Source organism: Aspergillus tubingensis, assembly GCF_013340325.1.
Source record: "Aspergillus tubingensis WU-2223L DNA, scaffold_8, whole genome shotgun sequence".
NCBI lineage: Eukaryota > Fungi > Ascomycota > Eurotiomycetes > Eurotiales > Aspergillaceae > Aspergillus > Aspergillus tubingensis.
Window position 1 is genome coordinate 1,698,661 of NW_023336282.1, and position 23,678 is coordinate 1,722,338.

At 50.7% G+C, this 23,678-nt stretch overlaps 11 protein-coding genes across 11 annotated transcripts; 5 read left to right on the forward strand and 6 right to left on the reverse strand.

Annotated features, from left to right (window-relative positions):
* Positions 1 to 717: 717 nt before the first annotated feature.
* AtWU_06923 (putative nuclear membrane fusion protein Kar5) lies at positions 718 to 2,382 on the reverse strand (the record flags this gene model as incomplete). The annotated part of the gene is made up of 5 exons (XM_035502032.1): positions 718 to 740; positions 799 to 1,117; positions 1,266 to 1,463; positions 1,509 to 2,326; positions 2,376 to 2,382. The coding sequence occupies 5 exons, from the start codon at positions 2,380 to 2,382 to the stop codon at positions 718 to 720; spliced, it is 1,365 nt and encodes a 454-aa protein (XP_035357925.1).
* Positions 2,383 to 2,950: 568 nt separating this feature from the next.
* Positions 2,951 to 3,849, forward strand: AtWU_06924 (mitochondrial 54S ribosomal protein uL6m; the record flags this gene model as incomplete). The annotated part of the gene is made up of 3 exons (XM_035502033.1): positions 2,951 to 3,224; positions 3,297 to 3,410; positions 3,476 to 3,849. 3 exons carry the CDS (start codon positions 2,951 to 2,953, stop codon positions 3,847 to 3,849), a joined length of 762 nt encoding a protein of 253 aa, XP_035357926.1.
* A 205-nt stretch (positions 3,850 to 4,054) lies between these two features.
* Positions 4,055 to 5,113, reverse strand: AtWU_06925 (3'(2'),5'-bisphosphate nucleotidase; the record flags this gene model as incomplete). Its single annotated transcript, XM_035502034.1, has 1 exon — positions 4,055 to 5,113. The coding sequence occupies one exon, from the start codon at positions 5,111 to 5,113 to the stop codon at positions 4,055 to 4,057; it is 1,059 nt and encodes a 352-aa protein (XP_035357927.1).
* Positions 5,114 to 6,150: 1,037 nt separating this feature from the next.
* On the forward strand, positions 6,151 to 7,604 carry AtWU_06926 (LSB5 family protein; the record flags this gene model as incomplete). Its single annotated transcript, XM_035502035.1, has 4 exons — positions 6,151 to 6,165; positions 6,319 to 6,470; positions 6,520 to 7,539; positions 7,592 to 7,604. The coding sequence occupies 4 exons, from the start codon at positions 6,151 to 6,153 to the stop codon at positions 7,602 to 7,604; spliced, it is 1,200 nt and encodes a 399-aa protein (XP_035357928.1).
* A 1,198-nt stretch (positions 7,605 to 8,802) lies between these two features.
* On the reverse strand, positions 8,803 to 10,707 carry AtWU_06927 (uncharacterized protein; the record flags this gene model as incomplete). The annotated part of the gene is made up of 1 exon (XM_035502036.1): positions 8,803 to 10,707. The coding sequence occupies one exon, from the start codon at positions 10,705 to 10,707 to the stop codon at positions 8,803 to 8,805; it is 1,905 nt and encodes a 634-aa protein (XP_035357929.1).
* A 1,050-nt stretch (positions 10,708 to 11,757) lies between these two features.
* Positions 11,758 to 13,465, reverse strand: AtWU_06928 (MDR family MFS transporter; the record flags this gene model as incomplete). Its single annotated transcript, XM_035502037.1, has 2 exons — positions 11,758 to 13,202; positions 13,255 to 13,465. The coding sequence occupies 2 exons, from the start codon at positions 13,463 to 13,465 to the stop codon at positions 11,758 to 11,760; spliced, it is 1,656 nt and encodes a 551-aa protein (XP_035357930.1).
* A 1,898-nt stretch (positions 13,466 to 15,363) lies between these two features.
* Positions 15,364 to 15,868, forward strand: AtWU_06929 (uncharacterized protein; the record flags this gene model as incomplete). The annotated part of the gene is made up of 4 exons (XM_035502038.1): positions 15,364 to 15,370; positions 15,439 to 15,543; positions 15,604 to 15,786; positions 15,852 to 15,868. 4 exons carry the CDS (start codon positions 15,364 to 15,366, stop codon positions 15,866 to 15,868), a joined length of 312 nt encoding a protein of 103 aa, XP_035357931.1.
* Positions 15,869 to 16,269: 401 nt separating this feature from the next.
* Positions 16,270 to 17,345, reverse strand: AtWU_06930 (DUF2011 domain-containing protein; the record flags this gene model as incomplete). Its single annotated transcript, XM_035502039.1, has 3 exons — positions 16,270 to 16,635; positions 16,718 to 17,237; positions 17,320 to 17,345. 3 exons carry the CDS (start codon positions 17,343 to 17,345, stop codon positions 16,270 to 16,272), a joined length of 912 nt encoding a protein of 303 aa, XP_035357932.1.
* Positions 17,346 to 18,383: 1,038 nt separating this feature from the next.
* On the forward strand, positions 18,384 to 19,108 carry AtWU_06931 (LAMTOR1/MEH1 family protein; the record flags this gene model as incomplete). The annotated part of the gene is made up of 3 exons (XM_035502040.1): positions 18,384 to 18,434; positions 18,579 to 18,739; positions 18,799 to 19,108. 3 exons carry the CDS (start codon positions 18,384 to 18,386, stop codon positions 19,106 to 19,108), a joined length of 522 nt encoding a protein of 173 aa, XP_035357933.1.
* Positions 19,109 to 20,192: 1,084 nt separating this feature from the next.
* Positions 20,193 to 20,958, reverse strand: AtWU_06932 (E2 ubiquitin-conjugating protein UBC8; the record flags this gene model as incomplete). The annotated part of the gene is made up of 5 exons (XM_035502041.1): positions 20,193 to 20,329; positions 20,384 to 20,565; positions 20,618 to 20,732; positions 20,789 to 20,894; positions 20,950 to 20,958. 5 exons carry the CDS (start codon positions 20,956 to 20,958, stop codon positions 20,193 to 20,195), a joined length of 549 nt encoding a protein of 182 aa, XP_035357934.1.
* Positions 20,959 to 22,832: 1,874 nt separating this feature from the next.
* Positions 22,833 to 23,587, forward strand: AtWU_06933 (ubiquitin-like protein ATG12; the record flags this gene model as incomplete). Its single annotated transcript, XM_035502042.1, has 3 exons — positions 22,833 to 23,085; positions 23,275 to 23,474; positions 23,528 to 23,587. The coding sequence occupies 3 exons, from the start codon at positions 22,833 to 22,835 to the stop codon at positions 23,585 to 23,587; spliced, it is 513 nt and encodes a 170-aa protein (XP_035357935.1).
* Between the last annotated feature and the right edge of the window lie 91 nt (positions 23,588 to 23,678).

Consider the following 23,678-nt stretch of genomic DNA (forward strand, 5'->3'; position numbering starts at 1 on the left):
GTCTCGGGGAGATCAAGCCAGCTAACCTTGCTTCGAAGGTGGCGCTCTGGGGGAGAACACCGCAACCCCAGATGCCCGCTCCAGCTGCGAAGGCGGTCTGCGTGTGGATCGGAGACGTTTGCTGCGGGGGTTGCGATTGATGTCTCCGGGAAGAATGGATATAAATGACAGTGTAGGAATGAAGCACGTACAGTATGAATATTTATTCGCCTGGTCACAGAGTTTCTTCAGACAATTGAGGTCGAGATCGAGATCAGCGAGGCTGGGAGGGAACGGCGAAGGGTGGAGGGAGACTGACTGCTGATCGGCGGGCGCTTTTCTGCCGCATCATACCGCTGTTTTCTGCCCAGTTTAACCCTAAAGGCTCAGGCAGTCCATCTGGACTAACTTCTCATCCCTTGTTCATACTATGCCTAGAGCCTGTACTCTAGCTAGTCAATATCTCTAATCTTAGGTAGCTGACATCTGGGTCAATGACATTTATTTCTACAGGATCTGCTATAATTATCTCTTTACTCAGAGCTTTACTGTTCTCTTACACCGGTTTAGGGGGCGGTCCTGACAGTCCCTTCGTGCTACATTAAGGTGCTATCGCTCATTGCAAATATACTGAAAGCCAGACCATCGTATAGTGTATCATTTTGATCACTGAGTACCATGTTATCGATATAAGACAGCAATAATATAAAACATCACATTATGCTGGTGACCATGATGTCATGAATCAAGGAGGAAATGATCTATGATCAACACTGTCAGAAACAAGCCTAGGTCATGCATAGACTATAAAATACGTACATATGGAAACAACGAGTAGAACTATGGCTGCCCTGGGGCTTTGTGCACCAACAAAGCCGATTAAAAGGCTATACACGGGTGTAGGGTATGAGCCTAAGAGACGGCTTGAAGCAGGCACATCTTCAAGTCGTTTCACAGTGTCGTCGACAACTGTCTGCAGGTTCGCAGCTGCGGCCGTTGTTTTATCGAAAAGCGCTTGAGAGATCCGCATATTTGTGAGGATATGCTCTTGGAGTTCATTCTGCCCTAGTTGAGCGCTGCGCAGGTCCTCAGCGATCATTTGAGATCCACTTAGGGCATTTTCAAGATTACTTAGGCGCTAAAGAGGTTAGCTGAATACTCATGCTCACAGGTTACTGCTAACCTTAGATATGTCTTGCTCTTGCTGAAGTATCTGGACAAACCTGCCAGCAAGCCATTCCTGACATAGTCAATCTCTAGAAGTTATATGGGAGGGCAGGGCTTACTAGGGCAGAGTCGAAGTTTGCTACTGTGCCAGACAGCTTTTCTATGTCGCTTTGAATGTCTGAAACTAGGTCACTCATTGTGAGAGCATCCTGCTGTCGAGTTACTGCTTGCTGCTGACCCCATGCTATGCCTTCATCCTCAACGAGCTTCAAGATGTCCCGTAAGCTGTTGACACCTTCCGCTGCGTTCGCTATATCCTGCTATACGTCAGTCATAGCTCTAGCAAGCTGTGATTTACTGACTTTGTCAAGAGACGCCGTGCTGCTATGTAGATTCCTTATAGTGGAAACCACAGGCTCTAGGATCGAGCCAACGTGGACACCCATGTCGAGGATCAAATTCTCGAACCTAGTTTTGAAGTGTATCTCCGTCTCCTCCATGCTGACGACCAGCTTGCTTCTCATGTCTTCCACTGATTGCAGGAAGTCCTTATATTGAGAGAGCCCAGTTGCGGCCACTTTCAATGCTTTCTGAAGCCCATGATCAAGCTTTATCGTGCCTTCAATAATAGACCGGTGGAGTTCAATGATTTCCTCCCGTTCATTCTCAAATCTGGCTGCTTGGCATATGACCACGGCATTTTGCCTACTGTTACTATATGATGTCCACCACTGCGGCCGTGACTCTAGAGAACGGAGACAGGACTCCAATTGTCCTTTGGTAACGGTTTCTGCAGCATTAAAGTGGGTCTTATAACCGGTGGACAGCCCGAAGAGCCCTTTCTTCTGCGGCAGCCGCATAGTTATAGGATGACATGAAGTGGGAACTGCAGCACCCGCTTCATTGAGCTCGCATATGGCAAGTCTTGCCGCGTAAATTGAGCGGATGTGCTCCAGCGTCGTAAATGTGTGTGGGTCCGGCTTTTCAGATCTGCCCCCGATCGACTGGCAGGAAGTAACGAGTTTTGAAACTGCCATTTGATGACAAGATGGAAGAGTCTGTATTGACTGCAGAAGTCCGAGTGCATCTGAAAATAGCACTTCACGCTGGTGGCTTTTGGAAGTCAATAAAGAGGCTAGATCGGCGTCCATGTTCGAATTTCGGTCTTCGGCCGAAAGCACTTGCTAGTAGGTTAGCGTAAGCCAAACCAAGGGTGTAAGCAGACGTACCATCCATTGAACTAGCAGAAATTGTGGCATTGCAGATGTTTAGTATTAGTATTAGGTAGCGTAACAAAGTGAAGGACATTCTAATGCCTGAGCTTCCCGGCATTTCGGCTGTGGTGATATGTCACAACCCTGGGGATGTTAGCGGTAGAAAAGCGCAGAGATTATGTTAATTAAAATAGCAGATATTATCAAGCAGAGAAGAGAAAAGAATAGCAATTGGATGGTATACAAGCTGCGAGCTAAAAGTACGAAGCAGCAAGATCTTAGCAACAGTCAAAGCAACAGCACATCCGAAGCTGTAGTACAGTGATGAGACACCCGGTAATCACATCAGAACAATCAGCAGAATAACAAATCAACTCAAACTAGGGTTCAAAGAAAACAAATCCACAGCTATTCAAACAACATTCTGCGATGTGGAGGAAGTAAAAGGGAAGTGAGAGCGTGCCATCTATACAGCCCATCACGTGACCCCACACTAACCACATCGGGAGTGCAAGATCTCCGGACAAAATCAGTCGGCATCGGAGTTCCCAAGCACTCATACAGACCTCAAATCCACAATTACCGTCGCCATGTCATGTTACTTGTCTCAGAGCTGCTTTAGGCAGCTTGCGCGGAGTCCTTTGAGACAAGGACCTCTGCCCAACTTCCTCGTCCCTGCCTTCTCTCACCCTCTCCGGACACAACCTTTCTCGACCACGTCCCCGGTACAATCGCGAGTTGGCGGCGCCGCGATCACGGTGCCCCCGGAGGTGTCCCTGAAGTTCATCGACCTCCCTCAGCCCAAGACCAAGGCCAAGTCTGTTGACTTCCCTAACATGGCCGTTGAGGTCAAAGGACCCCTGGGTAAGGAACAATGGCTACACTTCATAACAGTGGCGTCTGAAAAGCGGAGCGAAACTGACATTTGAGCGCTAGGTGAATTGTCGCTGAACGTCCCTTCCTACGTTAAAATCGACTACGATGAAGCCCTTCGCAAAGCTACTCTTGCCGTTCAAGACTCAGAGATCACTCACCAGCGTGCTATGTGGGGTGCGTTACTCCGTTGGAAATGAATTCATTGCTGGATCATAATTGACGAGGGATTGTTTTTCTAGGAACCATGCGCGCCCATCTACAGAACCACATCCTCGGAGTGTCGGAAGGTCACATTTGCATTCTGAGTTTCGTTGGTGTCGGTTACAGAGCTACCATTGAACCCACGGCGACCACCGTGGAGCCCCAATACCCCGGTCAGCAGTTCGTGTCCCTGAAGGTCGGATACTCGCACCCCATTGAGCTGGGTATTCCCAAGGGCGTCAAGGCCAGCACACCTCAGCCGACTCGTATCCTGCTGGAGAGTGTGGACAAGCAGCTTGTGACCAAGTTCGCGGCGGAGATCCGTGAATGGCGCAAGCCGGAACCTTACAAGGGCAAGGGTATTTTCGTCAATGGCGAGACGATCAAGCTCAAGGACAAGAAGATTCGTTGAAATTGGCGTCTATATTTTGGGGGAACGAAACTGTGTTTATTATTTCTGTACATGTATATCCGAGCACGGTTCTTTTGGTTCGCAATTGGTATCCTTTCTTTTTATGTACTTTTAGAGACGCATCTAGCGTGCACGGTCTGACAGAACTGATCGAGAATCTATTACATTCATGATAAAAAATCCCTTTATCATCGTCACCTAGCCCTTACAACTTCAGGACAGTCTTCACCGCACCGATGACCTGGTCCTGAAGGGCCTTGGGGGCCGCGACAACTCCCTTGTTGGCCGCCAGGGTCCTGCCCTTGCTGAAATCCAGTCTCTGGCCGTAGATATCCGTCACTTGACCACCAGCCTCGCGCACGATCAGGTCACCCGCAGCGTGGTCCCAGATCTTCTCCTGGTAGTCCTTCCGCACCGGCAGACGCAAGTAGATGTCACCAGCACCGCGGGCAATCGAGCAGTACTTGGCCTGCGAGTCCAGACGCACACTGGGGGAGGTGATACCGAGAAGCTTAGCAACGGCGGCGTTGTCGTCCTGAGCGGAGTGACCAGCCTCGACACCCTCACAGAACACGGCCTGAGCGATATCGGGGACGGGGCGCATGGAGATGGACTTGCTCTCCGCGAGAGCACCGTTGGTGAGGGGCCGGCTGATGGAACCAACACCCTGGATGGCGGAGAAGAGGACACCCTTGCCGGTGCCGCTGGACTGCTCGGCGCCGATGCCCGCGGACATGGTCTCGGCATCATTGATAGGCAGGTTAGGGCAGCCAATGGCGCCCACCTTGACATCACCGTCTTCGATCAGACCGAGACAGACGGCGTACTGACCACCGCGCAGGAAACCCTTGGTGCCGTCAATGGGGTCCAGAGCCCAGATACGTCCCTTGGCACCACCAGCACTCTTGCCCTGGTCGATGATGTCCAGCATCGCTTCTTCGCTAGGCAGAGGGCCTCCCAGAAGGTTGTCACTCTCGGTGTCCACCAACTTGATATCCTGAACGAGTCTCCAGATCTCGGCGCTCAGCGCCTTGTCCTCGCGGAGGCTGCTGGCCTCCTCTTCGGCGACGATCTCGTCATTGGGGAAGTTCTTGCGGATGGCTTGGATGATCAGAGCCTGGGCGCCGAAGTCGCCAATGGTAACGGGTGACTTGTCATCTTTGGAGACGGTGCCCTTGGCCTTTTCGTTGAAGACCTTCTGGGTGAGGAGGGTGGCACGCTGGACGGCCAGCTCGGCAATGTAGCGTTCTTGTTGGTAGGACATGATGGTGGGTTGGGTATAGGAGGAGTAGGAGGGGGATAGGTGGGGGAGGGATGGAAGCAGATGAGGGCGGGTTTTTAAGATGAAGCTGACACCCAGTAGCAGAGTGGAGCAGAGGACCAGACGGGAGAAGATGGAGATAGTACGCGGCCTGCGAATGGAGCAAGGATCTGCCGCATTCGTTGACCAGAGACCCATGGAATTGGGATGCTAACGGTGGCGAATAGTTGAGCAACAGGATACGAACTGTTCGTGTTAATTATTCGAGCAGTTCCTGCGTCAAACGAGGTCCAATTACTGGGGGTCAGAAATGCTCGTGGGATTATGCTTGTCCGTTCAAATTCGCAGGAATGAAGAAGCCCGGGATCGGCGTGGGCCATTGGAGTGTGCCCCAGGCGCACATCAGGCAAATCAGGCACTGAGTCGGAAAGTTCCCCCGCACTTGTCCCAATTGGGACAGGCAAGAGGGGCAGTCACGAGATCGGGATGGAATCAACACCGCATGACGTTGGAGGCGCCGGTCCAATCCTTCGTCTCTTGCAGTTGCTGCAGCTCAAACGGCTCCAACGCTGCTGGTCTGCGAGATCAATTCACTGCCGAGTAGTCTGCCAATGCAAAGCTACTCCTGTTAGTGTACCAGGTCCTTCTGTACCCCCCGCCAAGGCAGCACAGCGGCTATCCAGTTGGCCTAACACGTCACCGTTCTGCTTCATCCCCGCTGCGCGCTGGATAGATATCTATCTCTCTAGGCACCGGGAAGGGTCCCTGTTGGGTAAGACCATTGTGGGCTCACTCTCTTGCTTGTCGGCGGGATATAATTGTGAGCACAAAGAGGACAAAGGGGGTTCAATCCACTGCGTCTCGTCTCGCGACCCACCTCTCCTTAACCGGGTCGATCCTCCTGTATGTATTGGAGATAATTCGATACGCATGTGAGAGTTCCAAATATCGTTTTCACATATTTGAATACTTGCGGAGCTGTCTCTTTCGTTCGTTGTCATTGAATATTGACTCTATACACCTCGTCCGGTGCTTTCACCATGTTTCACTCGTCGGTAAGTCGATTTGGCAACTTCCCGCGGCCTAGCCCAATTGGCATTGAGGACAGTGTCAATTACACAACACTCACATCTATCTGCAAACTCACAGATATAAATGTGGTTCCATCACTCCCTTGTTCACGGACTAATATATGTGCTCATTTATAGAAGCCGTATTCGGCTGTGACGGTCCAGATCGAGGTCCTCACCAGCGAACAATATGAGGTGGAAGATTCCAGTGGTATCGTGGACCTTATCGAGGCCATTCGCATCCAGGCCAGTGGTCCTACTGAAGCGAGTCGCGCTTTGCGTAAGAAGCTGTCAGTGTCTTCACTCCCTCTGCTCGACAGCGCTCTAACGCCCTCCCAGCAAGTATGGCAATCTTCACCGCCAATTGCGAGCCCTTACAATTCTCGACTTCCTAATCCAGAACACCGGCGACCGCTTTCTGCGGGAATTTGCAGATGAGCCCTTACTGGAACGACTACGAATCGCTGCGACCGACCCGGTTTCCGATCCCTTGGTGAAAGAGAAATGCAAACAGCTTTTCGGGCAATGGGCTGCCTCATACAAGAACACTCCCGGCATGGAGCGGGTTACAGGTCTTTACAGACAACTACCAAAGCGTAAGCAGCCGGCTACTCAGGCAAAAGCCAAAGTTTTGCGAGATGCGGGGCAATCCGACGAACCTACGATGGGCCATACGGTGTCTGTGTCAGCCGGAAATGGACCTGCTACAGTTCTCAGTGGCCCCAAGCACAAGCACACATCCAGCAAATCGTCCCTCTCATCTTTCAGGAAGGAGAAGAAGGAAAAGAAGACACTAAGCAGGTCTTTCAACCTCGAGAAAGAGAAGCCGGAAATACTACAGACCCTCGCATCAGCCTCCGTCGCCAGCACAAACCTCCTCAATGCCCTCAAGCTAGTCAACCGCGAAACGCACCGGGTTAGCGAAGATGCCGAAGTCCTCAACCGGTTTGAGACTTGCAAAACATTACGGCGCCAAATTCTGCGATACATCCAGCACGTGGAAAGCGAGGAGTTTCTGGGTAGTTTGATTCACGCAAACGAAGAGCTAGTCACCTCACTTATGGCATTCGAAGTCTTAGACAAGAGTGTAGACTACGACAGTGACAGCGACCAGGATGTCCTGGAGACGGGATGGACCCCTGACCGCGACGACCTGCCCGACTCATTCGCAGGGCTGGTTGTCAACCCCCCGAAGCCACCTCGTCCCCCTCGCCCCTTGAGCATATCTGTACCATCCTCATCAAGGAAAGTCTATAATGACAGCGAGTCAGAGACGGAAGACGATGACGATGAGGACAATCCATTTGGCGACCGCAACGCCATTCGCACTCCGGGCATTGAGAAGCATGAACCTACCTGGTAGGTTTGTCTCCTACTAAATTAACTAGATCTACGCCTAATACCCCAGCAGGAGAGAAGTTTAGACGAACACTTCCCTACCCCGCCTTTTATCGCATCACTTGATATCACATCAACCCAACTCAAGCACACAATCCATTCTGAAACGGCCTGCACATTTCATTTACGACAAGAGAAAGAAGTATGAACTCCGCAAGGACGGCCTAAACGTTTGACGTCACTCCATTTCCCTTTTCTTCATTGACCTTTGTCCGGCTGGTGTCCGCATGGCATGAGGCGCACGGGGTAGTTGTTAGATGAGTTTTCTGTATGAAGTAGCACCCTATGATTTATTCTGCTATACCAATGTCACCGAAAGGAATCAGTTAAGAAGGGGCCAGGAGAACCTCCAGTAAATCAGTACTAAACGTGTACCCGGCTGCACTTACACAGTAGTATTCTCATCTCTACATTCATATGTCATCGAAGTCGAAGCAAATTATATAACAAGAATTGCCTGGGTAGAATTAATGCAATTACGATACTATTGTGACACTACTATGACTCGGGGCCCCAGGGGGGTTTACGCGAAGAGGGTTAGATAGATAGTTACTAGTTTATTGTTGCTACGATTTATTTACAGTCTTGTATGGTTACTATTAAAGGTTATACATAGATTAATACCCGTCATGGATATTTTGACTGGTTCATTTCATCGTACTATGATTCTATGTTATCAACTTCGATTGAGTATTATACGTTCGGTTCCCTCTGGGTAGTATATATACATATATTACAAATCAATGATACTATACTTCTCACATACAAAGTACTAATACTTAGGTAGTATACCTCAATACAGACACTTGGTCACATTATTCCGAGGTATGTAATGAACTCAAGTTTAATTCCAAGAGTTTTCAAATGAAGGATGAATGTGATAAAAAGTTTGCCTTTTACCCTAACCTACAAAAAGGTACAACAATAAAAGCAACGCTAAATACCGAGTTCATATTCTTCCCCATGCACGATAGCATGCATGCAATGCGATAATATATACCAGCCCAGGCCCTCCATGCAAAGTAATAGAAGAAAAATAAGTATGAACAGAAGGACGATGGAATGGTAGAAAAGACGCCAGCGGAGAAGAAACGAAGATAATAACGGGGTATTAGAAGTAACTTTCGATCATGTTGGTGTGAATAGACAAGAAGGAATAAGGCGGAAAGGGAAACAAAGAAAGAGGTATCTTAACAAGTAATAAGAGCAATTAAACCTTATCAATCACAACACTTTCGTCTTCATCCACTCACTCGTTCCAACACCCAGGTTAAGCCCGTTCCGGGCCCACCATTTGCGGACACGCTCTTCAGCACCCGAGACCGGGTCCGCGTCCTCGAGAGCTTCTTCAATGTCGCAGGTTTTGAACTCGACGCGGAGTCCGCTGCGACGCCACCATTCTAGGACGTTGTCGTGACCATTCTTGGTGGGCCCGACGAGAACTTGGCTGTCGAAAATCATCTTAGCGCCTTTCAGACGGTACCAGAAGTCGAGGACGTGGACGTGGCCGTGTGTGCTGGCGATGCGGGCAACGGATTCACCATGGGTGTAGGGAATGCCAGAGGCGTCCCACCAGGCTAGGGAAGCGGTGCGGCCGGATTGGGCAGCAAGGAGGACGGATTTGCCGACTTTGAGGGGGATGGGGTTGGAAGGGGGTGCGTTGGCCGAGGCGGCTTTCCACCAGGCGAGGACGGCTACTCGGCCTTCGGCACTGGCGGCTTCAAGGGCGCGCTCGGTATACCGAAGTTCGAGGCCGGAGGTTCGCCACCATTCTAGGACGTTGACAAAGCCGGCGCGGGAGGCTCCGTCCATTGCGTCGGCGATGTATTCTTTGTTGGGGAGGGCGGGGGCATCGCGCCACCAGGTAAGGATGTTGGGGTTTCCGTAGATGGCGGATGCGCGGTATGGCAGGTTGGTGAGTCGGGAGGTGGTCCAGAGTAAATCGAGATGGTTTTCGGTGAGGTAGGAGAGGATATCGGTTCGAGAGAACTTGAAGATGAGGTGGCATACAAGGTCGGAGAGGGGCTTCCATCGCGGCAGGCTATCAATACGCTTTTTGATTGCGGCGAAGGATCCTCTGAGAATGGTGTATTCCAAGGAAGCTGGGGTCGACATCTTTAGCAGGTGATTTTGCCATTCCTTCGGCACGGGCAGATTGGTTGGGATGCCAACTGCCTTTGCGATTTCCCAGTCGTGTAATTGGTCTTCGAAGATATTGAGCCATAGCTCCATGGGTAGTGAGCGCGGGCCACTTTCCGTTTTATTGCTTCGATGCAGGAGGTGTCGCGATATCGTGGACGCCGCATCACCAGGCATCTGCTCCGAAATGCCGGTCGGGTATGTAGAATCTGTAAGCTGGCCAGGCTTAGTGGAGACCTGAGAGAACGATAGACCCAAAGTTCGTTCGAGAACTTCATGTAGTTCTTTTAAGCCTTCCCATGGTAACTGAACCAGCTCCTCCGGACTGACCGATTCCCACAGCACCGGTGACACCACACTGATCCATGGCCAGAACTCTGCCACCTCACGAAGTTGCCTTTTACTCAGTGGATGGTGCCATTCTGAAACCGTCATTCCAGGGATCAGCACCACCGGCTTCGACGAGATCCAACCCCGCAGGAGCGCCAACGTCAACGTGTTGGTCAGCCCATATAGCATCGACCCCAACGCTCCAGCATCTATCGGCGCAACCAGCAGCATGTCAGCCCACTCGCACAATTCCGCCGCCTTGGCCTTGAGCCATTTCCGAGCCCCAGTCTTCTTTTCGAATGTTTGACTATCCACCGTGTCCATATAATGAGGAACCTTGCTTGCGCCCGACAGAAGGGCGGAGGGTTCGTCTGTGATCAACCGTATTTCAATTTCGGGATTCTGAACCAGCGAAGGAAGTATGTTGTCGACAAAAGCACTCTCGGTGGAGAGGAGTAAGCGTTTCCGACGAGGAGGAGAAGAGCCCGGGGCTTCTTGTATTTGATTATCTATTTGCATGGGGGTCGTAGTGGTATTTTCCGTCAACTTTCCTCCCATTTCTGTAGTGACCTCCATTTCCGACGACCAGACACCCTTTGAAACCACCGTTGCGACACCAGTCGAGGTCGAGGGGAAACTTGCGCCAAAACCGACAGCCATCACAGTGAGGAAAGAACGGAAAAAGAAATATGTCGTAAGAGAACGATCTAAGACGCAGATCCCGCGGTAATATAGTCCAGTCACGTCACGATTCGATTCGTTGGAGAGGAAAGGGAGAGCGCCCAGAACCTGTCGCCTGCAGGGATTGTGCAGCCAGCAAACCCCGGATTAGTCTTTTGGTGTACCGTCGAAAGGAAGAAATCGCAGCCAGTGCGCAAGAACGGCGAAGGAAATGCCCTGCAACAGAAAAAGTAAATACAAGCTGGTGACGATTGTATGAATATAAGTCGGCCAGCCGGGGCTAGCGGTCGATCAATTGCAACCCAATGTAAAGCTCTCTCTGTCTCTTTCTCCCTCCAGGCCAGACCAGTAATTAGGAAGCCCAAGCCATGCACAGCAAGACGAGGGCAGGAACCGGACCGCACTGCGGATCTGGAAGCAGTACGTGTTGAGTGACGGGTGGGCTGATCGGACAGGCTAGGGAGGAAGCGGTGTGCCGGGTTTGAAGCAACAGCGGGACTTGCAGGGCGAATTAATTAGTTGTTAATGAAATCCAGTTAGCAACGGAGCTTGGGCGTCAAATGTCCAAGATGTCTGCCGTCGCCACGTCTGCAGCGCAACTTTCAACGCCACCCAGGTTATCGTCCAAGTATCGATTTGAGGGGATTTCGGGGATGATCGGAATGGAGGAGATTAAGGAGAGACGGGGGAAAAATTGGAGGAGAGGGAAAAAAGAAGCGAAGAGGAAGGAGGAGGAGAGTCGTGCCACTGCTACCTCAGTGGAGAGGAATATGTTTCGTCTTTCAACTAATGGAAGATCCAGAGGCTGCGCTGGAGAGGAACTCCTGGTTCGTCTGCGGAAGAGACCGGCGCTTATTGGCGGGTGGGCGGTGGACCCTGCAGCCTTGACCCGATGATGATGTCGCTATTACTGTTCTGTTCGGTAGGAATGGTCGGTACAAGTAGTAGTATGTTCTCTATTTCTTACGCTGTCTCCAATTTTACATATCGCCCACAATCAATCGTCAATCTCTTCTTCTATACTCCCCGCTACTCTTCTCTCCGCGCCAAGTTCGAGTGCAGCTTGTGCTCGCGCATTCCCATACTGACTATCGCCCCCAGTACGCTGAGTCCCAGCAATGTCAGAAACACGGCGCGCAATGAGTCCATGTATGAATCCAATACCCCCGGGATCCAGTCTGCAGGGAGCTTCTTGATCTCCTCGAGGCTATCGCGGATCCGTCCAATCAGCTCGCCAGCATGCTCGCGATCTCCAAACCGAGACCATAGTCCGGTTTTGAGGATATTTTGGAACACGGCAGAGGCAACGGTGATGCCAATGGTGCTTCCCGTGCTGCGAAATGCGTATGATGCAGATGTGATGACTGCATGGTGCTCATGGTCCACAGCAGAAATAAGTGCCACCAACGTAATGGTCAGCATACTCCCATAGGCAGTGCCCATCAGGAAGAAGTAGATGAAGGGTAGCCACGACGGGGTCGTGAGTGACAGTGTGCAGATCAGCACATTGGAGAGAACCATCAGAGACATGGACACATAGCTGAAAAGCTTATATCGTCCGGTTGACCGCATCAGGATGCCCGATCCCAGTGAGCCGAGAGAGGTGCCAATGGCTTGGGGAATCAGTCTCACACCCGCACTTGTGGCGGACAAGCCTTGGACCTGGAAGAACAACGGCAGGTAGAACAAAAGCCCAAAGACCGCCATCGTGCTGAACCAGTTGGTCAGGCAGGCTGAGAACACCGTGCGGTCCAGAAGCAACCGGACAGGAATGACCGGTTCGGACGCGATGTTGGCCTCGACGTAGATGAAGAGGCCAAAGAAGACCGCGGAAAGCGGCAACGAGACAAGAATGAGAGGGTGAGTCCACGGCACCTGGTTGCCTCCAGTGTTCAACCCCAGCAGGAGCAGAACGAGACTGGCAACAAGAGTGAGAGCTCCGAGGAAATCAACCCGTTTCAATTTGGCGTTGTCAGTGGCCTTGACCGGCACTCGTACTGTGGCCGCTACGAGGATGCCGGACACCACGACGAAAGGTACCTGGATTAAGAAGGCCCATCGCCAACCCAAAGTGTCATTGATCCATCCTCCAAATACACCACCCAGTCCACTTCCGGCTCCATAGCAAATGTTACCAATGCCTTGCCAAACTCCTCGTTTCCGTAAGGGCACCAAGTCGGAGGTGACGAAGGTCGAAATTGCAGTCAACCCGCCGCCACCGATACCGGCGATGACGCGCCCCAGTACAATAGTCCCCTCGGTTTTTGCCAGGCCACAGATCAAGTTTCCCGCTGCAAAGAAGATATTCGAAAAGACCAGCCCAGTGCGCCGAGAGAAGATATCAGTAAGACGTCCACTCAGCGGCTGAAAGGCAGCATTAGATATCAGGTAGGAGGTTGCGAGCCAGGACAGTAAAGTGAAGGACTGGAAGGAAGACGAGATGGGAGCAGTGAGAGTAGCGACAATTGTAGTGTCTAACACGGTCAGCTCCAGCGGAAGAGGCACCTGTAGTAGGACAGGTCATACCCAAGGCAGCCAGGAAGACTCCTACCCAGATACTTCCCAGGACGAGGATGAGCTCTTTCGAGCTGGGTTCATCGGCCAAGGGGACCTCGGAGTCTCCCGAAGGCACTGCTTGTTCATTCGGCGAGTGATCCCCAAGGAGGGGCGTCTGTTCGGACACCGGCTCTCCTTGAGGTCCATTCGAAGCCGCTGTTCTGGATTGATCAACACGCATACCTGTACCACCAATATTCTGGTCGGATATACAGCGGTGGACCGGTGGGTTGGGTTTAGGTTGGTGTGCAACGCAACTTGGCGGAGCGGCGGTAATTCGGGCGGCGCTCCGATAAAGAGCGGGCGATAACGCGACCGATCATTTGCCGCTTCCAAGCTTATCCAAATCCACCATGACGGCTCGTCTCCCCTTCGTAACTTTCGGCAGACTGAAGCTCTCGACGAATCCCAGGGCACTGAGAATGGGGCGGTCGGACACTTGCCCTTCCACGGTTATTGCTGAACCTTGATGTGAGCTATCTTCGACTTTCGCGGGTTTCTAACCATGGCTCTTCAGACCCGGTCGTATTTACGATGGATCAGACTTGAACAGACATGAACAGACGCTTGGTCTAGTTCCTTTCCTCCCCCCTGATCCGATGAACAGGTCTGAATCTCACAATCACTTAAGGCAAACAGGCAAGTCCTATTTTTGCACTCGACCTATCATTCTAATTCTGGCCTCGTAAGTCATGTCACCCAGTACGGAGTAGACAACCACCTATTCGTCACTGGACATCGACTGCAAGCATGAATGAAGCACCAATGGACGTGACCTGGAATATTAGATACAGCTGAAAGTCAGGACCATAGCCTTAACGAGTGCTGCACACACCATGTCGGCCGACTGTTGAACAAAAGCCTAGTACCTATGGACTGGCAAACGGCGCGCCGCCAAGATTGTCACTGGCTAACGGGCGCATCGTGCATGCAGAGATGAAACAAACTAACAATATACAAAGATTTGACGGAGTCAACCGGACCTTCTAAGATAGAGTGCTCCAGCAATTTCCAACTCTCAAAACAAAAAAAACCACCACGGCGATGTGAGTCCATTGACCTGAAGTAGGGCAATTTCCGTGCCCTATATCAAGGTCTCCACTCACGGCAACCTAATTCATCTAATAGTCCCAAATAAGCGCAGAATAAGGATTGTTCGCGAAAGTAAAAGTGGGGCCCGTGATGGACTACTAGATCCTCGTACATTTTCTCTGTCGGGGTTTTATTGACAGCGCTTGGTCAATCTCACGATAAGGGTTGCCCCTGAAAAGAAGGGCCATGAGGGGGAAAAAGAAAAAAAAAAGTCGCTTCCAGGAGGAAGGGAAGCAGAAGATACAGCCAGTCAGTCACAGTCTACTCCTGACTCGCACTTCTTCATGCACCACCCCCTGGCGCTTGGACAGAAAGTACGATGGTCTCCATAATTCGAGTTGCTAAGTTGCTATTCTTGAGCAGCAGCAGCCACCACTGCAAGAACAGGATAGTCGAGCCGGGATCAACTGCTCCGTTGGCAATAGATGCGCGAACCGAGGGTTACTAACGCGGCGGGGTGCCGATGCACTTGCCCATCCCTCGTATATTAACTCCCTAGATAGAGTAGTTGTTTGGATAGACCCAGGGGTTAGCAAGCTAGAGAACTAGCTAAGTTGTCATGACTAATAGGTAAACCTTTAGATGACGGCGCCAGTGGATCAGCAGCAGTGGTCGGCGGGGACATGAAAGAGGGGGGGTGGGAGATGAGGCAGGATGTTACTCGGTAGCTAGTAGAAAAAAGGGTCCCTGAAGCGAAAAGAATAGGAGGCATCGAAGAGCAGAAACAGATTAAGGGCGCTGGCGATCAACATCAGGACCGTGCCCCCCGTCACGTGGAGGACACATAACTACGGCCATACGAAGCCTTCTATTTTTTTTTATTTCTTTCTTGTCCTTGTCTTCTGTGTTTTGAACTTTTCTTTGTTCTCTATACTACACTTTCCTGCTACATCTCACCGTTGTGGTTGTTGATCCTTTCATCATCTCTCGAGTATACCGAACTTCCCCTCCTTATCTACTACTCTTACTACCCCTCCAACAGCCAACATGCCTGGTGAGTAAAACCCCGCAGATCGTCTTGCGTACGCGCGTATGGACTTCTCAACTGACCTCCCATCCCAGCCTTCCTCAAGAACATCAAGAACAAGCTCAAGGCTATCTTCAAGAAGAAGAAGACTGCCGAGGAGAACCCCGAAGGTGCTGCTGCTCCTGCTGAGAACACTCCTGGTACGTTCTCCACTCTCATAACATTCGCCGCGACCACTTACTGACCATGTCATAATGCAGCCGCCGACAAGCCCGCTGAGCAGGCTCAGACCGAAGGTGGTGTTTCCGCCGCTCCCCCGACCCTTGAGGTGACGGAGTCCCCGGCTGGCGAGGCAAAGCCTGAGACGGAAGCTCATGCGGAAGCCGCTGCCGGTGCATCTGATGCCGCTGCTAAGCCCGCCGAGACTGCTGGAGACGCAGCTGGTAAGTCAAATAGCCCACCGTCGTCAAATGTAACGAAGAATGACTGACTGACTGACCATGCGCAGACAAAGAAACCAAATAATTGCCCTTAGGCTTCAAGCTGATGCAGCTCTCACTGCGTGCATCATCCACTCCTTCGCCCGTGGCATCATTTTCCTACCCTTTGCATCATCTTCTCATACCCCAGCATAGACTGCGCTGATTTCATTTTGTTGTTGTTGTTGTTGTTGTTCTTCTCTTGTTGATATCCACCTTTTTTTTTCATATACCCTGTACTGCTTTCAATAGCCATGCGTATTCGCATAGTCTAATAATTCAGTCTGTCCGCGTCAAGCAAGTATCTCAGTTCACTCGTAGTGTATTGTGTAGCAAAAACTAGAAAAATCTGATTAATCAAATCAATGATTCGATATCAACCTGGGTATCATAAGCCGAAACTGAGCTAGAAGAACATACATACACTCAATAAGATAACCAACTCCCTCAATCACTACCCTCATCCGAAGACACATCCACATCCATCTGACCAGCCGGAGCCTCACCAGCAGCACCAGCAGCAGCAGCCTTAGCCGCCTTCTCCTCTCTCGCCTTCTGCCTGCGCTTAATCTTCTTCTCACGATTCTTCCGATTCCGCTTCTCCGCCTCCAACAACTTCTTCTCCTCCTCTTTCTTCTTCCTCTCCTCCGCAGCCGAAACCCGCTTCCGCAACTGAATCCGGCGCTTCTTGCCAGGCTTCTTCAACGACGTCGGCGCCCGTTCCGCGGGATCCTTCGCGCACGTCACCGCCGCACCTTTACTCTTCTTCTCACTCTTCAACGTAACAACCCTCCAGGGCAAATGGCACCCAGGCTAGATAAAGTAAACCGAGTCAGCAAAACCCACCCCCATGAAAAACAACCCAAGAACAATTATAAAGAATAGAATAACCTACCCACGAAACCCCCGAAAACCCCACAACCTGCACCCCCGAAACAGCCACATCCTCAAACTGTCTCCTCTTCTCCCTCAACCTCTCTTCCTCCTCCTGCACCTTCTCCTTCTCCCCGGCCATCATCCCCGGCGCAGAGAAATAATACCCCCATCCCCGAAACGGATTCACAAAGCGTCCATCTTCCACGCCCACTGCGCCAGGCGTCGGCGAACGTACCCGAATACGTAATTTCTGGGCTTGGGTTGTGCTAGATGACTCGACAACAGCTGCTGGCTCTTCGTTTTTGGATGAGGATTTGGCGGGGGCGCTGAACAGTCGGAATTCGAATTCTTGTTCTTCTTCTTCTTCGTCCGCGTTGGTGGTGGGTTGTGGTGTTGGGTCGTCGGATTGAGGCGCGAGGAGGGAGTCGATGTTTAGGAGGGCGCCGAGACGTTGGTGTACGTCTGTGAGGGAGGATTCCGGGGGTGGGGAGGGTGAGGGTGAGGTGGATGTTCGGGATAGGAGTTCTTCGCGACGGACGCTGTTGTTGGGGGTTGGTTAGTGGGCTTGAAGTTGGGATTGGGATTGGGGTTGGTAGGTGGGTGGGTGGTGTAGTGGCGTACCGCTTTGCGCTGGGAAGGTCGAACATGTCTGTCTGCAGTGATTTTGTGTGAGGTTTGGTGTTGGTAGAGGAGAGTGGTGATGACAGTTGAGGGTTGATGGTGTGGAGTGAAAAATGTCGGCGGATGTTGGTGAGTGGTTATTTCCACGGGCGGGTGTGGTGCGGCCACGCGTTCGGAGGATTGATGGTGTCTCTGTGCCCTATGGAGTATGAAGTATGGTATAGAGTGGATTGATATTAGACTTGACACTTTATTGCTTTTGTGTTCAACATTTAGTATATGTAATATGCAAAAGAGAGATTCGAGTTATCATACCAGTAAGAGTATCTTTGTTGTTCTGTAGGACCTGCTTGCGAATCATGCCATTGGGTTTTCTGTTCTATTGTGAAACAGTTCCGGGTTAAAGGCGCAAATGAATGCATGCGACCAGTAGCCATTGGTATATGTCTAGGTTAAACTATGGAAGAAATGACGATTAAGCCAGGATACCTAGTATAAGCTGTAGACTTTGAATGTCAAAGATCATACGACGGCATGATTGTTCCACCAGGCATGTGACAGTATAACCCTCTAGTAACCACAGCACCTCCTGGCGTGACATTCAACGGAGCATAAATCCAACACTTGAGACCATTGTAACTATTTAGAAGTTCAAGTTGGCTGATAAAGAACCTCCAGTGACTTCAATGGATGCCATTCAAGGCACTCATACTACATCCACCCGATTCCGATGACATCGGCTCGCACGGGCCACTCCCAACCCACCGAATTATCCAAACCGTCACTCCCTTCAAGTCACCCAAGATCTCAATCACCTAACCAACCAACCACGCATTCCACCTTCGCAAATCATCTTCGCTTGAGCACCACCGCCCGGCGCGTTTCTACTATCCAATTCAACATCCAGACGCTCATTCCAGTCATTCATTCGCCTTGCTCTTTCTTCACCATACCCCAACATCTGCGTTTATAATCAAGCCGTTCCAACCACCACTACCACCACTACCGTCATTGAACATCTCTCCTGCGCCTCCACCTCTAATCCGCCGATCTGATCAGCACAAATGGGTATCTGCGCCTCATGTCTAGGACGTAATCGTCGGGAACCCCACGATGTAAGTCCAATACTATATCCCTTTGCCGAAATAAAGACAAGCGCACGCAGCCAACACTCCTCCCTCCCTTTGCGCCCGACTCCACCAACCCTCTTCGCATCCATCATCTAGAACCCCAAAACTAACCAATCTCCTTCCCTACAGCCCAACCACCCCGAATCCTCTCGCCTCCTCGATGAAGACATCTACCAACCCGGCTACGGCTACGGCGCTCTCAACCAAAGTGCCCAAGGCAACCACCCAGACCCTAGCTACCTGAAGCGCGAACGAGAAGCCCTCGAAGCAATCTGTCAACGAACATCAGAGTGAGCCTCTCTTCACCAGTATGGCAGATATCGAACTCAAGACTGATAATGTGCAACAGCTCCGTCATCGACATCTGGTCCCTCCAACCTCAACCGCACCTCCAACCTCGCGCCACCCTCCCCAGCACCGTTCCCCCTCCTTCATCCTCCGATGGCGATGCGCCACCCGTCAAAGTAATAACAACTGACTCGCCACCGGCTCGCTCAAAGAAACCCTCCTCGCCGGCTGCAAAGGCAGGCGGCACGGTCCCGAAACACTGGGGGGAAGTGGTGATAAATACGCGCAAGAATCGGTCGCGGCCGGGGTCGAGTACGGATGAAGACGGTGCTGCTAAAAGGGATGTATTCGGAGTGTTGAAGGTTACATGATTAACTGTAACTATTTAAAATGAGGGGAAAAGTGACAGATGACGGCAGGTCAAATGTGATAGGTGCCATGAGGTGTTGTGTGTTATCGAGGGGGCTGGCTACTAGATGAAACACGGCTGTGGATGGATGGATGGATAGATGGACGAACGTGACGGAACGGACGTGACAGCACTTATCGCACTTGACTTGACTTGACGTGTTTGATTAATGTTTTTGTTACCCCCTTCTCTTTTTTTTTCATTCCTGCTTTTTACTCGTTTCCTCTTTCTTGCCTGCTCCTTTTTTACACATCTCTCCCCTTAATACCCCTTTTCTTTTCTTCGCGCATCGCGATGGGTCGCCGGCGACGACGGGGGTCAACTATGTTGTTGTTTTTCTCTCCCTTTTGCCATCGGCGCTTTTCATTACATTCCTCTTCTCAGCTTTTTCTTCTTCTATTCTATACCCTTGTTCTGTGCCTAGGCTGCTGCTGAGGCTTTACTTACTACTTTTCTCCAGATCTTTCATTGTGCATTCATCTCCTTTGTTCGTTCCTGTGTTGTCTAGTTGGGTTGAGTTAGATCGCAGATCGTGCTCAACGCTAGTACTAAACAGCTGAAAAATAAACGCTTGCTGTATGATATGAAAGCATACAATACGATATAGAGAAGACCATATGCTATTCTATTCTATGCTACTACCATAGTAGGATGAGAATATAACAATAATGCTCCATTAGCGATATACAGTCTTTATGTTGGAACATCTGCGAGAGGTGGAAAGTACAACAGACACTGCAGAAGTCACGCTGCTGTCGAGGATATACTGATCAGCCGGTCGACTTCCTACACTTGTACACCCCCCACGTTACATGATCCGATCGCCCATTAGCTACCTTCTCTTGCGACCGTCGTAGACGATTGCTGCACCTTGAAACGACAGAACTCCGCCAGAAACGCCTTCCCGCCTGACACCCAAGAGATAAAGCAGCAATAGTAAATAACACCGAAAACAGATAATAGACAACGATGCCTATGCAATATACTGGTGTGAAATGTCCAAACCAAGACGCAAATGGTCTAAGACTGACTGAACTGCGGTAGGACTAGACGTCGTCCATTGTACCGGCCGGCTCTTCGCCGCCGGACTCGTAACTGCCTGCCGAGCTCAGTTCGTCTTCCGACTCTGTGTCTTCTCCGGCTTCGTCGACGGCCTCTTTGCTGGCGTACTTGGCTACGTATTCTAATTACAGGTCAGCTTGGTTGAGAGCATGTTGCAAGTGGTGTGATGACGTACCCTTGACCTTTGCCTCGTAGCTTTTCGGCTCCCGCATGAGCATAGCAGCTGCTTCACCGTTCAGAGGGTCCGAAGGGTTGGGGTAGCGCAGGAGCTGAGGAAGGAAGACTTCGAAGATGTTGATCATATCGTACATGGGCGACCATGTTTGGTTTATTACATCCAAACAAACGGAACCCGACCTAGGCAGCTGGCGTCAGTCGGAGGACATGAGAGTTGTCGAAACGGTCTTACAGCTCATCGATGTTCGGGTGGAAAATCCGGTTCACAAACCCGATACTCGGGCTCTTGTATGGGTATTGATCGGGTAGTTCGACGTGGATCTTCCAGTGGCCACCGGCGAAGGGTGCTGGCTATGTCAGCAGGTGTCCGGTTTGCAATAGTTAGACCTTGTATGGATCTTACTCTCTTCCGGTCCCTTGAAACGCACGTAGAACTCTTGCCTAACAAGGAGAACAGTCAATATCACTCGTGCATTCAACGATGGCAGGGCAAGCCGGGTCTGCATACACTACAATTCAGAGTCAGTATCCAAAAGTCGGTGGCAAAAGGCCGTGGGCACTCACTGTTATCATTGACCAGAGTCACCTCATAATCACTCATCAACCTATGCGAAACATCAGCACAAGCCCCCCTGATATCTGTTGATTTGTCCCATATCCGTAATCGCGTTCTCATTCCAACCCCAGTCGAAGGGAATATGGTAGGTGCCGGATACGGGGAAGGGTGCGTACATCCTGCCAGAACGTCAGTCAGTCATCGATAAGATATGAGCGCAATAGCGGTGCGAGTGCATACTTCATGACCTATAAGTGGAAGAATCTCAAGCGTTAGTCTCCTTCTGCCACCACTTTCGCCGCAAGGGCATGAGGGGTACCGAGGGGTACTCACATCTGTCTCAATTCTCCGCTTAGGGCTACTCATTTTGAATGATTTGCAGATAAAGCAGGTATGAAGGTATAAGTAGTCCTCGAGTCCGTCGACACCGAGATATCTGGATTCAAAGGCGAATTGCGCAAGTGGGTGGAATCGAAACTATCCCCAAGGTCGAAGCGGGGAAGCAATGAGCGGGGCGACTCTGGGTAGAGATAGGGCAGATCAAAGGAAGCGGTAAAAGTGCGGGCGAGAGGGATCGCAGTAAGGAGGGTATAATAAGACGGGGGAAAGAGAGAAGAAGTGAGCAAGGCTGGGACGAGAGACGGAGTCGCTTGATCAGAAGGAAGTGGGCGAGTTGTTGAGGCGGGAGAATTGGAAGAGAAAGGGAAGAGAGGGAACTTAAGAATGGGTTGTGGTGGTGGTAGTACGTAGTATGACTGATAGCGGGGACGGGGGGGATGAGGTGACGGGCGCTGGTAATGACCGGTAACAAGTGGTCACTGGCAGCGCTTCCACCCAGTCATTCGGCGCGTATCAATCAATGTTCCAGTCAGCTGGCCCCGGAGTCACGTTCGCGATGTATTTATAGTTTCTGTACGTGAAATATTCTGTTGTCATGTTACTAGAGATCCCGACATTCATCTCTCTGCTCGTATGAACAGTCAAGGCACTCTCCGACTACCAATAGTCCTCTTGTCTACGCATTGACAGGGCTACCCGATGCCCAAAATTCAATCTAGCCAGCCGGGAATGGATGATCGTCGCTAATGGGTCCCCTAGCGGAACGCCGGGGAACAATCCTGATCTCAATAGTGAACCTGCTAGTTATCTGATTCAGGAACAGTATTGCTTCGTTTCTCCAGATTTACACCCATTTCTGCATCTACTGTATTCGTATGAAAGTCGGATAAGCCTTGTTCGGTGCAGATTGACCAAGAGTCAAGATAACGCGAGTGTTCCAAATAGTGACAAGGGCCCGATGATATGCATGCATCATCGCTACCTCATGGCACTAAAGTCGAAATTCGCAGTGGGTCTTTCTCGGTTGGCGCTTGACAGATGTAACTCTGCCCGAAAAAGTCTTAAACTCGCATTTCGGGGTACTGATATTGAGCTATTGTAGTGCTAAACAGATAGTAAAGATAGTATAGGTGTTGCTTGGTTGAATGGGAGCATACCTCTTAAGCGATGAAGTATCTGGATTGGCTGACAGTCCACCCCTGCTTAGAATGTACCGGTGGTATCTGGATCTTGGCAGCCCTGAAGATCGCTTTGTTCTTCATATTCGAACTGACCATGGTAGAGAAAGCGTTGATGGAAGGATGATGGTGCCTGCCACTTTGATTGGACCACTCCCCTGCCTCAGGTGTCCATCGGCGCCTAGCCCAGGGAATGGAACATCAACAACTCGCATCAACCTTACCATCAACACCAACATCTTCTGCACTTTCTTTCTTCACATTCCTTATCATCTCTCGCTGTTTCTACTCATACTATACTGTCTGCTGCTTTATTAACTCATCTAACCTCGAGCACAACTTGCGCTACCCAGCGTTAACCCCTATCGCCAAACATGGATTCCCCATCTCCCCAGGGCCCCTCGGCCCAAAACTCACCCAAACCCGACCAGGCCAAACTCGCTCACAGACCAGCCAATCGTAAACAATCTTCTGATTCTTCCTCGAATACCCAAAATGCACCTATACCAGATGACAAACACGGTGCCGATTTGCCAATGACCATGTCCGCCTCGGTGGTGCTAACCAGCTTACCCCGCGATGCCCATCAAGCATTGGCGGACGCTGAGGCTGTCGATACGGGGAAAGGCAAGTGAACCTGCTACCCGCACTACCACATCTTTATTGCCTCAAAATGTTTCAAATGTTCCCTCGATTACAATAATGAGCTTGTTTCGGGCTCCAGACTGGCCCCTCACTGCTAGCGCCCATATCTATTAACGTCATGCGGCTTATCAGGATAAGCCATATGTTGACAGAAGACTAACGGTGCACCAGTTACCGTTCGCTTTCAGCCACTGCCTTCAGCTCCCATCCTGAAGAACCGTGTGTTCAAAATCAGTGCCTCACAAAAGTTCGAAACAGTCGTGAAGTTTCTCAGGAAGAAGCTGGACTGTAAAGAATCCGACTCGGTTTTCTGTTATGTCAACAGTGTGTTTGCTCCTGGCTTAGACGAAGGTGTGGGTGGTTTATGGAGGGTAGGTCGTCTTGATACGTGGATCTAAGCCACTCGTTTACTTACAACATTCAGTGTTTCAAGACTGATGAGCAACTTATTGTTGCTTACTCTATGACGCCCGCTTTCGGCTAATGATGAGCAAAGGTTGATGTGTGTTATTGCAACAGCTGTCTTGACTATTTAAAGGTAGTTTGGCTGAACCAGATACATCTCAACAAGCTAA